The sequence below is a fragment of the Rhipicephalus microplus genome, chromosome 3 (assembly GCF_043290135.1).
Source record: "Rhipicephalus microplus isolate Deutch F79 chromosome 3, USDA_Rmic, whole genome shotgun sequence".
Classification (NCBI taxonomy): Eukaryota; Metazoa; Arthropoda; class Arachnida; order Ixodida; family Ixodidae; genus Rhipicephalus; species Rhipicephalus microplus.
The window spans coordinates 12,885,999-12,899,416 of record NC_134702.1 but is presented as its reverse complement, the minus strand read 5'-3'; the positions used below and the strand labels follow the sequence as shown (position 1 = coordinate 12,899,416).

The 13,418-nt window shown below is 44.7% G+C and overlaps 3 protein-coding genes across 5 annotated transcripts in view; 2 read left to right on the top strand and 1 right to left on the bottom strand.

Moving 5' to 3' along the window:
• LOC119182121 (DNA damage-binding protein 2) overlaps positions 1–4,401 on the top strand; it is a 41,314-nt gene extending 36,913 nt beyond the window's left edge. The window contains exon 10 of one of the 2 annotated variants that reach the window (XR_012894187.1): positions 4,112–4,267. Coding sequence is in view for 1 of the 2 variants with exons in the window: in XM_037433231.2 (XP_037289128.2) it covers positions 4,112–4,152 (41 nt within the window). In the remaining variant the exon portion in view is untranslated. Of the gene's footprint in view, positions 1–4,111 lie in introns of both variants that reach the window. The other variant, XM_037433231.2, reaches the window with a different exon arrangement.
• heix (UbiA prenyltransferase domain-containing heix) lies at positions 4,402–8,595 on the bottom strand. The gene is made up of 3 exons (XM_037433223.2): positions 8,043–8,595; positions 6,782–6,874; positions 4,402–5,621 (listed from the first exon to the last, which is right to left on the bottom strand). Exons 1-3 carry the CDS (start codon positions 8,347–8,349, stop codon positions 4,708–4,710), a joined length of 1,314 nt encoding a protein of 437 aa, XP_037289120.1. The 5' UTR covers positions 8,350–8,595; the 3' UTR covers positions 4,402–4,707.
• Positions 8,596–10,131: 1,536 nt separating this feature from the next.
• On the top strand, positions 10,132–12,431 carry LOC119182135 (peptidyl-prolyl cis-trans isomerase H). Of its 2 annotated transcripts, none has more exons than XM_037433239.2 (7): positions 10,132–10,327; positions 10,993–11,057; positions 11,118–11,186; positions 11,254–11,296; positions 11,525–11,617; positions 11,736–11,818; positions 11,880–12,012. In XM_037433239.2, exons 1-7 carry the CDS (start codon positions 10,244–10,246, stop codon positions 11,890–11,892), a joined length of 450 nt encoding a protein of 149 aa, XP_037289136.1. In that variant the 5' UTR covers positions 10,132–10,243; the 3' UTR covers positions 11,893–12,012. The 2 variants fall into 2 exon arrangements, with proteins under 2 accessions (XP_037289136.1, XP_037289130.1); XM_037433233.2 differs by having other exon boundaries at positions 10,134–10,327; positions 11,736–11,823; positions 11,880–12,431.
• Positions 12,432–13,418: the final 987 nt, after the last annotated feature.

Sequence of the window (13,418 nt, the reverse complement as noted above, 5' to 3'; positions counted from 1 at the left end):
CTTGCACTACTTTCATGATATGACCTGTTAATATGCTAAATACCGCATTTTCTCACATATAACCCACCCTCACAATAACACGCACCCCTAACTTAGAACTCTCCGAAAAAAGAAAAAAAAATTTGATGTATAACCTGCATGCTTAGCTTAAAGAAACTTTTGGGAAGTCGCAACTGCACAGTCACAATCTCGTCTACAAATTTCAAAGCAATCGCCGCAACGTCGGCAGTGCCCATTTTCGTTCCTTCAATCATTGCCCGACTCGCCGCTGTCGCTGCTGCAATTCAAGATTACGTCGCCGCTCTTGAAGACGCAATTATCTTCGATGCCACCCAAGCAATTGCCAATAGCGCACTTTTTGAAACTCTTGCGCACCGAGGCGGCCGGATTCCCCCCCTTCGCATCCCAAGATCCACTGGCACAGCAGCGCAGTGTCTGACCTCCGCACGTGCCCTGTCGGTTTGAGGGCGTACAGGCCTTCTTGGGCCATCCACTCGGCATACAGCCGCTTGACGTGCCCCTTGAACAGCTTAGTGAGACACGCGTCCAGTGACTGTAGTACGGAAGTCATGCCACCGGAAATGATCACGAGGTCGGTGCGGTGGTCAGCAAGGCACGCTTTCACTGCGTCAGTGCAATGGCCTCGAAACGAGTCCAACACGAGCATCGACCGCCGTGCCAACATGGCACCCGGCCTCTTCTCTCACATCGTGCGAAGCCATTCACAGACGAGGTCACCATTTATCCACGCGTTATCTTCGGTTTACACAACAATCCGTGGTGGCAGTGGAGCGAAGGGCAGCGTTTTGCACTTGAAGATTGTGTATGGGTGCAGTTTGGTACCGTCTGCCAAAGCGCACATTACTGTGCAGCGTAGTTTGGTGTTACCGCCCGTCAGTACACTTACAGATTTCGGGCCCTTTTTCTGCAGAGTGGTGTTCGTGGCCATCTCAAAGTACACGGGCGTTTGATCGCCATTGCCCACCTGGGAGAGCAAGTAGTTGTGCTCCTTCCGCAGCCCGACGACGTAACATTGATAGCTCAACAGCTTATCCTCATAGGTGTTGAGAAGTCGCTGACACACTGTCGTTCACCGCCACATCGAAAATCCGTGCCTCGTCATGAATCGCTGGAGCCTTCCACAGCTCGCACGAAACTCGCGTGAGATGTTAATCTCGCGAGCCTACCTCAGCGCTTCCATTTGCGCCATCTCCGTTGACACAGCATGGCCGCGGCTTTTCCACTTCTCAATAAATTTGACAAGCTGCGTCTCAAGAAGGGGTACGCATAAATCTTTGGGCTGCGATATGCTCGCTTTCCCTTGCGTGCACTCTCGAAGGAGGCCTTTTTTTTTTCATTTTTTTTTTTTTTTCGCCAGTCGCAACAGGAGGACTTGTCGGCGTCGCGCCTCCTTGCAGCAGCAGCTGTAATCTCGAGTTTTTCTTTCGCGGCGAGATTACTGCCAGAACCCGCCAGACACGTGAATAAACACTACATAAACGTGCTACGGAGGGGATTTGTCTATGGTCTGTGTTGGCTTTTATTGGCTTTGCACAAGACTATGCCGATGGGGATGCGGACTGCACGGCAGGCCATGCATTGCCGTGAAGTCGACCTCTGCTTCCAGACTATTCACAGGTAACTCGCATCCCACTTTACAGGCGTTTTTTTTTTTTTTTTTTTTTTTCAATTTTTGGTTGTTATATGCGAGAAAATTCAGTGATTTTGCCTAATACGTGCTGGCGCACAGTGCAGTTTTGAGGACAGCCAAAATTCACTTTTGCTGCACTTTTTATAGATTTTATTTATCTATTATTACCCCTAATGTTTCCAAATACAGTACTAAATGTTGTGATATACTAGTATAAGTGTTTAGTATAGCTTTACTGGTTTCTTGCCTCAGCTTTGTTGAAATTGAACTATTAGAGATGAGTGTGCAATGACATATTACTATGACTAAATTGGTAATAATTGAGTAATTTATACTGCTGAAATAATCTTGGCAAAGCTAATACTATTTGTCTTAGTTTCCTATACACAGCCTTTAAGTAAGTTCAGTCTCATTAAATGGAACTGAAAGGGACCAGGAAAATATGTTCCATTTAACAGGCACAAAGAATACAAGTACTAAACCAGTCGTATCAGAGACAAGTGTTCTATTTAAACGGCAATTTCGTTATCAGATTTCCATTTAATGAGAATATACTCTATTACCCTAGTAGACAACGCCTGCTATTGATTGTAAGCATTTACTGCATAACATGAACGCAAGTGCATTTAGCCTGAGACATAAAGTGTGCTGCTGTCAATGACTGGTCATCGTAGTTCACATTATATGTCTTGCATTCTATAACATTTGTTTTTGCAAGATGCTTGTGACACATCAACTTGTATTTCAACGTTTTGCACAATGGTTGCCTATATCTACACTTTTTGAAACTTGGGCTTTTTCAACTAAGAACGGTTGCTTTGAAAGACGACGTGCAAGGCCTAAGTTAAAGGGGCCCTGCGACACTATTTGAGCACGTATTTTTCATCGGTTCTGCTGGTGCTGTGAAAGGCGTCGATATCGTAGCGCACATGGCAACGCCGAAATCGAGGCGGTTGTAATTTTAATTCATGGGACAAACTACCTTGATTTTAGACTACGGCAACACACATCGGTTATATTTGTTATGGGAAGTAATGTCGTGTTATGTGATGTGACGACAAACACCGTTCGCTATTGATAGGCTTGACGCGAGAAATAGCGTGCGATATTCGTATGTTGGTAGCTAGGCCATACGAGTGAATGCTGGAAACAGCAAAAGCCTTCTTTAACCTTTTTCAGAAAGAAATCATTCCTGTTTTGTAATGATGTATTTTCAAAACAACGAATACCAACACTTAGCCTGCGAACGATATGGTACACCAGCAATTGAAAGTGGAAATGCGTGCCACCTTTTTAGCGAGCCAGAAATGAAACAGGTGTTGGGCGCCGGCGTTTTCGTAGAATGCGTCTTGCGTGCAAGCCGAGAAGTGAACCAGCCAAAAGCATATCTGTATCTTACTCAGTGTGACCGTGGGAGCGTCTGCTACCCCACGCATGTGGTTCGCAGTAACGATGCTTACGGCGCGATCAAAAAGAGTGGTAGCGAGGTATTGTGTGAAAGCCACAATGAGGTGACATTTCTAGAATGTCTTTATGATACGCGCGCTGTGATTGGAAGCGGTTTTTGACGTCAGCAGGTGAGTGAAATGCGAAAAAGAACGTTTCTCGTCATCATCTGCTCGAGTTTTGAACTTTGAGGACTCGTAACTTCACTTTCCGTGCACCAATTTCGACCACAATTCTTGTTGCATTCGTCTCAGTAGTCATTGCTACACGCGTTCCGGTGCTGAATAAGGCTGTCCCAAAAGTGCCGCAGGGCCTCTTTAAGCCTTTCTGTCCTGACATCCCATCTTTTCCTTTGGTTTTTTAGTTGTCTGTAGCCACGTTTCAGAGAGATTAAATATATAAAGCATAGCAGCTAATAAAAATGTACGGTGCATTCTTCTTCAGGATAACCTTTGCTGTCACAAAGTAGTGCTGAGAGCTTACCTGCAACTTGGCAAAGACCCTTCGGTGTCTTTGTCGGAAAGTTGTGTAAAGAATGATAGCTAACGGGAATACGAATTGAACACAAGCTATGTAAACTTGCACAATTACTGGGCTTTTTATTTTTTACCATATTGCAAGCCTTGAAAAGTGCTTTGGTAAGCAGACTTGTGATTGAGAGGTCACGCCTTCCTTAAGTCATAGTAATAGTGGTTGATCAGATAGCAGCAATGCATGTATTCTACATTTATCATAACAATAAACCATTATGGTGTGCTGCATCCTGTTATTTCGGCTGAATGGCGTGAGGTGTGTTCAAACAGTAATGTAGGCTTCAGAGAGATTTGGAATCTCACATTTTTTTCTACTATATAAAAGTGAAAATTGACAAGCCTTAATACATTTCTCTCTCTTCCTGCACATTTGTATGTTTCCTTTACTTAAACAGTTAAAACATATAAATGTTCATAGCATTGTAGCTTGATATGCTCGAACAGTGCAGTTCAGTAAAGCTATGTTGCTGCATCTTTTCAGGTTTCCACTCAATGATCCTTCAAGCAGTTGTCGAAGAGTGAAAATCTGCTGCCTGAAAATTTGAAATATTTCATTGATGTTGAGCCATCTACAGCCTGGAAATCCATCTCAGGGGATATTTTATATCTTATTGATGATTTTATTGATTTCATTAAGCCATCTGTATGAACTGTAAATTTTTAACATAATGTATATATTACATATTTCTGAACTGCGCTACATCTGTATCTTGTTTTATTACCATTTCATTGGAAAGGAAAGTTGAGATTAAATTCTTGCAAACCTACAAATCACATCTTTTTTTTTTTTATTGTCCTCTGTAGAAAAAAAAAAAAGGCGGGTGGGGGGGAACTGCCAAACAAGGTGGCAGTAATGCCTATAAAAGTCACTTGAAAAGTCCTAAGGCCTAGTCCAATCAAAGGCAGAAATTAACTGCACCATAGGCTTGTGGTTGGGGAAGGGGAGGAAAACAGCGCACTTTGATATGTCGGGTGCACACGCAATTGTGGCCTGTAGCTGTCCATAAAGGGACCACATTATCGGCTCAAATGAGACTCGCACCCACTCGGAGAGTATTTTGTGCTCAAGTGGACCATTCAGTGCAGTCCAGGCAGGAAGTCTGCCAGGACAACGGCCAGGATGTAGAAGAGGCCAAAGTAGAGGTTCAGGCGCGCCGTGTGCCTGGGAAGACGGGCTAGGCGTCCATCGCGAAACTGCCGTTCCAGATTGAATGCACTGGGCAGCGTGATGAGTGGCAGCAGGAGCCAACGCGAGCGCGCCGCGAGAAGTGCAAACAGCAGGTAGGGCACAAAAAGCAACAGCGCATAGAGCACGTGAGAGCCCGTGGGCCCTAGCAGGAGGGCCAGAGTGACAGCACCGGCACGAGCGTCCTGCTGTCTGTCGCGGGCATTGTTGGCATGTAGAATGGCTTCTGTATTCATGGCAAGTGGCATGGCATACCAGAGCGGAGCAGGATCCATCCGACCCGCTTGCGCGACAAACGAGTAGAGCACACATACGGGCCCAAAGGTCACAAGCACCAAAAGGTCCCCGAGTGCAATGTACTTGAGGCCTAAGCCTCCGGTGTACAGAAACGAGCTGGACAGGCCACCGAAGTAGACGAGTGCCAAGTGCTCCATACGTGCCTCGGAGCAGCCAGCGAGCAGTATGAACCCTATGCAGCCGATGGTGTACAGCAGAGCGCCCAGGTGGACCACTTCGCCTGGAGTGAGACGTCTGTCAACGAGGGTGCGGTCATCGCTGCTCGTGCGACTGTCGACACCGCGCATGTAGTCAAAATAGGTGTTGACAACATTACCGGCCGCATGCACTGACAAAGCCGTCACACAGCTGGCCACAAACACAAGTGGGCTGAAGTGGTGCACCACACGGTAGGCAAGGGCGGCACCCAGTGCAACTGGGGCGAGGGAGGCACTGAAGGACCACGGCCGTAGGGCCAGCAGGTAGGCAGAAAGCCGAGACTGCCCGGCCATCGCCCTGCTTGGCGTACCTGCAGAGAGACAAAGACTCTGAGCAATGTTATGTATGCCTAATCGAACAGATTTGGGGAGTTTCACAGCCATATGGAATTAATGAGAAACAGAGTTAAAAAGTTTTATTCAGCTCTGTAAGGAGGAAGCGTTTCAGTACACCACCTAAACGCCATTTCCAGTTGCAGATATTGATATAACTGCCTTGAACTCGATGCCCTCCCGTGAAGTAGGCTGTCGGTAAAATGAATGGCTGCGCAAAAGCACTATGATATTTTGCCACCTGAATATTATGGATTGCTTCACGCAGCATGCCAACCACCCCGAACTGCTTCACACACATCACATTCCCAACTCATGTTAATTCACATCACATTCCCAGCTCATGTTAACATTGTGGAACTTGGCTATTAATATCGCGAAGTGCCTCTAGTATTGGAAAGATTTAGACAGAGAATGGGAAACATCACGTGGATTTGCTGCAGCCATTCTAGTAAAGAATTGTTACAATTAGTGACATAATTTATCTATTCTATAAAAAGTTCTGCAATGGCTAGGCAATAAGGGTGAGGATGAGTACAAGATGTGATTTATAACTGCTGCTTACAACAGAAACTTGTGTATGGCTGTTAAGAATACTTACAAGAAATTTCCATATGACAAGAACCAAAAGATAGTGAACTGAAATATTTCAAGCACATTGACAGAGGAGAATAAACTCTGAATGAAGAGCGCCATGGCCGCACACAACATCCCCCGAAGCTCGAGCAATTGCAAGTGCATTTTACAGGCTTTATAAATGGCTCGTGCCTCTTCCTATTAAGAGCTTTGATAATCTTGCAGCAACTTTGGTGCACAACACGATGATAGTTGTCTCGAGTGGAACAGAGCCATGAACTAGCTATGCTACAAAATTGATGCACAAGTGAAACGATTTAGACGGACGGCTTAAATTCTCTAGCCGGCCAGGAAGTGCTGTGAGCAAACTAAAAAGACATTGTTGGTAAGACATGCTAAAGACGCACAAGATGAGGACATAGAGGAGGCTTGTGCACTATTAGTTTTTAACATGAAAATATATAGTTTAGTGAAATGTCCCTTGCAATAACAGACTCGCAGAGAGCAAATGCACTCCCCTCCAATATCATATGTCTAGATCAGGTAACGAAGATTTGCATACCTGAAGATTCTTTGCTGGTGTCACTCATTTGAGCTTGATGGCTATGGTTGCATACTTCTTTCCAGTGTGCAGCTGGTGAAGAACGGCATGGAACTAGAAAAAAATGCACACGAGTAGCACAGCGCCAATTTTTGTAATGAGTACTAAAACAAAAAAAGTAACAGTGGGTTATACTACGGCGGGAATGCGCTTTTATAATTGTACTTCCCAATGAACGCCCGGAATGTAAGCGGTGTTTAATTTACAAAAGTGCGCATATTGAAAGGCATCGCAAACGTGGTCAATGAAAATGGACGGCATTTCGACCGCAACAGCACAAGCTAGAGCGGGGAAAATGCCGCGGTCATAGCCTCCAACATTTGTCACTCAGCTGCCACAGAAGGAAGTTGCTGTCAAAAGAAAGTATACTTATGACCTTGTTTATATTTCCGCGATTGCTTTGTCAGAATAACCAAATCGCTTTCGGTTCTGCTGGATTTGACAAAAAAAGAAAAACAGATTAATTAAAGAGCATCGCGAATAAGTTGCCAGTAACCGATACATATGCTAGCTTTGCGCATCATTTAGCAGCTCAAGCTTTTGTCGTGGGCCATACGATCAATATTTCACACGTTTTGACGAATACATAGCCAGCGTTAAAGAACGTGCTACGGGCAAACAGAGCGGGTTGCTAATTTTCCGCGACATTTCGTCCAAGTTTAATGAGGTATATAGGCGTGTAGCCATTGCACGGGTATGTACTACGTGCGCTGTCGTACTGCCGCAGAACAGGGCAGAAAAGTCGCGGACTTACAGCAAATTCTGCCGCTTCGGTTTGTGCACGACACGGCACCACTGCAGTGCGTAACACTGCGATCGCTTAATAGCCGCACCGCCCTAAGGCCCTACGCCGTCGGTGGGAGGTATTTCTCCCACCGAAGATCATTCACGGGACTAGCGCAAGAAGCAGTCGTGATGCCCAAGAATGTGTGGAGACATTTCCATCCACCAGCAAACAGGCCTGTCTCTCGCGGAGCTAATGCCCCGTTCAAAGAGTCGTCCGCTCATATTCACGCGAAGCTACCTTTGCGGGCGACGCGTCTACTCAGGTGCGCGCGCGCTCCCCTACTCGTGACGTGACTAGCAGGCGGCAAGCGCCGGAGCACGTTGTTCGAGTGATCGATTATGCAGATACAAGAGTGGCACTTTTTGATACGTCGCTGTTGAGGTCACCGACGCGAAGCCATTCACAGACTGCAAGGGCCCGGTCTGAAAGGCTTACCTTGCAGCGCATAGCCGCTACCGGTAGTCAGTGCTTGTGTCGGCAGGACCCCTGTCGCGCTCGGGTGGTCCACCATTGGACGACCCGAAAATGTAACAGACCGCGGCACATAAGTGAGCACACCGCTGTCCGCGCGTCTACGCGCCGTTTGTCCGCTTAACCCGGACGGTGCCGGATAAAACGCACCCTGAAGCAAGGAGGTCTCCGAGTCTCCCAGCAAACGCGTCGAGCTGCTCTCCGCGGCTTCCAGCCGCGTGGCTATTTCCACGGAAGACGTCAGTTTTAATTTTCGAGGCAGTGACGTCATAATAAATCGGCCGTGTTTCTTCGTTTTAAAATTTTAGACTTGAAATGGCCGACGCCTGTCCCATGCCTGCCGACGCCGGGGAGTGGGTAACTATCTAACGCGCATTTTGGAGACTAGCAGAGCCGTGAATGGTTACATAATCGTCATGCACTATCCCAGTTGCCGTGCATCACTCGGCATTACTTAATATGTGTAATGAATAAACAGCGTTAAACACGGCGTTAACGCAGCTGGTGCTGTTATCGGACTTTATTTTCGTCGCATGTTTTTCTTTTTGTTTGCAGTTGTTTGCAAAGTTAACTACGGATGACCACTGACCCGTACTAAAGTGAGCCCACAGCTTTACTCGCTTTACCCGTATGGTCGCTTTTGCAGCTACAGAACAATTTTTTAGTTTTTTTTATTTGTCGCTAGACTTGCGTTTTTGAATGTAAAGCTTCTACACTTGAACAAAAGTGTGTAGATTGTCTTTGTTCTACTTTTGTGCACAGGGGGCAGTCCTCTGTGACGTCATAGTGTTTGCGCTCAAAACCTCACATAAACTTACAAAAAGGCACTGATGTAAAGTGGAAAAAACGGTTCAATGTGTTGAGGTGTGATAAATTTCTAATGGATTTCTATTTGGTGACTTTTCCTATGTTGAGCCATAGCCTCCTAGATTTCTCTTGCCTGCCGGATTATCGGCGGTCACTTGGGAAGCGGCCGTCGTCGGAACCATAGAGTTTCTCAAAATTAACTAGAGGGCAATCTGGCGCTGCGATCGTTCAACGACCATGGGAATGATGGGTAGTACACACATTTGCCTAGTCTTCGTACTTGCGGGCGGCGAATCGTACTTGCGGCTTCGTTTATTGCTGTGTTTCGGTTTTGTTTTGAAAGAAAGATTGAATTCTTTTGAACTTCGTGAGCCAATTTGGAAGGTAAGTCTAAAAAAATAAAATGGTGAAGCGCAACCGCTGAACATTTGCTAATACTTGTTTCGTAAGAAAACAGCTCCAAGCCACACGAACACACACGGAGCCAAAGGCAGGCCAGAAGTACGAATATTAGACAAACGTGTGTACTACTAGAGTGCCTAGAATATTCTAGGCACTCTAGTACTACCCATTATTCCCATGCTCGCTGAAGCGCCGTGCGTTGCAGCTCCCTTAGACACTAGCGCCAGAGTTCCCTCTGGTAAGTATCGTGGGAAACTCTATGGTCGGAACTATGGTGGTGGCACCGCTTAGGTATGGGTGTCTTCAAGTAAGGTTATACGTTTCTGGAGCTTATATGCAACAAAAATAACGTAAAAAGCTTTAAAAGATGTAAAACTAATTAAAATTAACCCTATGTAAGTGACGCCGCCATAGGTGACAGGCGTTTTGCGCTCATTCAACAAGCAAACCTTTCAAAACAAGGCATAGCCTTTAAAATTAACAAACGCTAAAATTGCTCATCTCAAAGGTTAAGTACAAAAACCTTTGATCCTACGTAGGTAGCGCTGCTACAGATGACGGGCGTTGCGCGCTCCTCCGGCAGGCAAAAAAATCTAGGAGGCTACAGTTCAGCGCACGGCGCTCAACTGTAGCTAGGAGGCTCCTAGAAAATCTAGGAGCCTCCTAGCCTCCTAGATCTATAAAGACATATAGTTAACCACTCTGTTAACTATATGTCTTTAGGTGTCTAATTTATTGTCCCATAAAAATATTTTAGTTGTTACGTTACGTATTATTTTATAAAAAAAATATAATACAGCACATTAGCTTGGCGTGTTTTCTTGTTCAAGTAGGCAACCCCGTACCATGACGTCATGACGTCGCCGGCGTTGTTTGTCGCTTGCAGCGGGCACGTTGGATTGCTTTGGGAAGTGTTTTATACCTTGGTACAACCTCGGTTCCTGGTTTAGTTAGCCATGGCGAATTGGAATCAACTCCAACAGCAGCTCAGACATCCGAACAATCCTGTGGTGTTTTTTGATATTACCATCGGCTCTACGGTGCGTATTTTGCTGGCATTAGATGGCCTGCTTCGTTGACGCGTCGGGAGAGCATTAAAATAGTGTTTGGTGAAGAAAAGAACTCATGATCATAAAAAACGCCTTGACGCGGTGTGTAAAGCTTTGTGCGTTTCATCGGTGTCACATGGTCACTTCTGATCGCGATCGGGCCCGATTCCAAACGAATTTTGTGATTCCCGCAGGTCGCGGGTTCGAATCCCGGCTGCGGCGGCTGCATTTCTGATGGAGGCAGAAATGTTGTAGGCCCGTGTGCTCAGATTTGGGTGCACGTTAAAGAACCCCAGGAGGTCAAAATTTCCGGAGCCCTCCACTACGGCGTCTCTCATAATCATATGGTGGTTTTGGGACGTCAAACCCCACATACCAACCAAACAAATTTTGTGATCGTGGGTGACGCAAGCTGTAGAATGGAGTCAATCACTGTCGAGAAGTTGATCTCATCGGGCTCAATCGCGATAAGCTACATGCGAGCGTTTCTGTTCATTTACTTGTTTGGCCCAAAGTGTTCACAATCTTCCTCTCGGAGGTACTGCACGGCACGTACTACCCGCGCGCGGGGAGGGGGGGGGGGGGGTGGCCAATGTTTATTTTAGGTAACCGTTGTTTCCATTTTGCTTTGTCTTTCTTTTTTTATTCCTTATCAGGAGGTTGGGCGGATGAAGATGGAGCTTTTTTCTGACGTAGTTCCCAGGACTACGGAAAACTTCAGGTGATTTTGAGTTGAAAAAAAAGCTTCCGAGAGACGCTGATAGCTGGATGCTATCCGCAGGCAATTTTGCACAGGAGAGTACAAGAAGGACAGCGTGCCGATTGGCTACAAGGGATCCACGTTTCATCGGTGAGCTCTGTCACAAACGCTGGGAATGCCTCACTGTGCTGACACTTCGATATATGTTTATGCATAGTGTCATCAAGGACTTCATGATCCAGGGAGGGGATTTCGTCAACGTAAGTCCTGCTAAGCACACTAAAAGTTTATAGTTAACGGGGATTCGTAATAAGAGAAGGTTGGCATGCAAACATGTATGAACAGTAGTGGAACAAAAAGGATTGTCATTTGTACTGACCTTTTCATTCTACTTGTGTACATGTTTGCATGCCAGACATTCTGTACCATGAACATTGTACTTAGTTCTTATTTTACGGTTAACTAATACTTCGTTGCTTTCTCACCAGGGTGACGGCATGGGATTAACAAGTATCTACGGTGGTCCTTTTCCTGATGAGAACTTCCAGTTGAAGCACGATGCTGCTGGCTTACTATCTATGGTATATTGCTTTACACCACTGCACATCATGCAGAGGAAAACAATTGTTTACGCTATGAATTGGCATAATCCACACAGCTCTGCCGCATATTCATGCTTTATGTTTTCTTCTCACACAGGCCAACAGTGGCAAGGATACTAACGGCTGTCAGTTTTTCATTACGTGTGCACGATGCGACTTTCTTGATGGGAAACACGTAGTGTTCGGTAAGCATAAGGCTAACCGTACAGAGTGAAAACTAACTTTCGTGCTGGTAACGCAGGTCGTATCCTTGATGGTCTTCTGGTCATGCGAAAGATTGAAAACGTTCCCATTGGACCCAACAACAAGCCGAAGATTCCTGTTATCATCTCGCAGTGTGGTGAAATGTGAGCTTGTGCTGGTCGGGACATGTACATATGTTTTTGAGACTTGGAGAATGTGAAGCTTTTGGAAAAGTGTGCTGTTCAAAGGTTAAAGAGGACCCTGCTAATATTGTATAATAGGACAAAAAATATTTGCTGTGAGCTATCGAATACACCACTGTCTCATTGACTCTGGTAATCTGTGGCTGAATGTAAAGTTGTGGATTTTCTTTGCGTGCAGCTGCAACTCTGTTTTAGAAGCAGTGAAATTGAAACAATAATAATATTAATAATAATAATGAGAAGCTTATGCAGTTACCTGTAAAAAGACACAAGTTTCCTTTATTCTTTGGGAGCATTAAATCAACAAATAAGCCATGTTTTTTTACTTCAAAACCATGTTCAGTGCATTCTTTGTAGGTGCCAAATGAATGTGGAAGATAAGCGAAAGATATCTGGTAAACGATTGACCCTGTTGTGTTTGTTTTCACTACACTTGTCTATTCCACCTTTCTGTTTCTCTTGGCTTCTGTAAACAATTCATGCAGATTCAGATTGAGCCTGCTGAGAGACTGGTGCAGCCAAATCTTGATTAAGCTGCATCTTTCATAAAGTTATTGTAGTTGCATCCGATTATTGTTCTAAGCTTGTACATTTTACGTACAAGCCGTATTCGTATGCCGTAGTACATATTCATACGCCACTTAGGGGCGTATGACTATTCAAAAATTTTAAATAATTTATTGAATAGTGTTTGGTTAGACTTAGTGCTCGAATAAAACGGTGAATATTCAAAATAAGAAGTATTTTTTCAGTACTTTTTAAATACTCAGCACTTATGAGAAAAACCAGAGGAGCAAAACTTTAGAACAGTGAGGGAGCAATTTTCTCTTATTAGTTTCATGATAATATTGCTTTGAACAGGATAGCTTTAAAGAACTCGTTTTGCAGAAGTTTTGCCATCAGTGGTTGTAAGCGAAAAATTATCGTGTAACTGAAAAATTGAGAAAGATGCAAATAAAATAAATAATAAAAATTTTGGGTCTCAGAATCAAAATCATTTTATTTTTCACGTCAGACAAAGGAGAGAATACATGTTTAGTATATACAGAAAGAGGTCCCATAGTTACAAACTGAATTAATAGGGTCTGATTGGGAATGGAACCCGAATCGTTTGCATGGCGAGCTAGTGTTCTACAATGCAGTCATGCCTCTTTTTTTTGTTGTATTTATTATAATGCATATTTTAAAATTATAACATTTGCTTTGGCCTAGTAATGCATTCACTCGATGACAATTGCATAAGAACTGCACAAGCATGCAAAGGCTTACATACATAAATATATACATAGCAAGTCCAAAAAAAAAAGGAGCAAAAGTTCTTCAGAAGTTTGGTAAGGATGAGCCTCATCAAGATGGGGTGCCAGTCTGGTGTGAAGTCAAGTTCTTTATCAATG

Coding starts and splice junctions, on each gene's coding strand:
- heix (XM_037433223.2), bottom strand. CDS start 8,349: ATGACGTCACTGCCTCGAAAATTAAAACTGACGTCTTCCGTGGAAATA. Junction 6,875..8,042: donor TAGCGGCTATGCGCTGCAAG/GTAAGCCTTTCA, acceptor ATTTTTTTCTAG/TTCCATGCCGTTCTTCACCA. Junction 5,622..6,781: donor CACCAGCAAAGAATCTTCAG/GTATGCAAATCT, acceptor GTCTCTCTGCAG/GTACGCCAAGCAGGGCGATG.
- LOC119182135 (XM_037433233.2), top strand. CDS start 10,244: ATGGCGAATTGGAATCAACTCCAACAGCAGCTCAGACATCCGAACAAT. Junction 10,328..10,992: donor ATATTACCATCGGCTCTACG/GTGCGTATTTTG, acceptor ATTCCTTATCAG/GAGGTTGGGCGGATGAAGAT. Junction 11,824..11,879: donor TGGGAAACACGTAGTGTTCG/GTAAGCATAAGG, acceptor CTGGTAACGCAG/GTCGTATCCTTGATGGTCTT.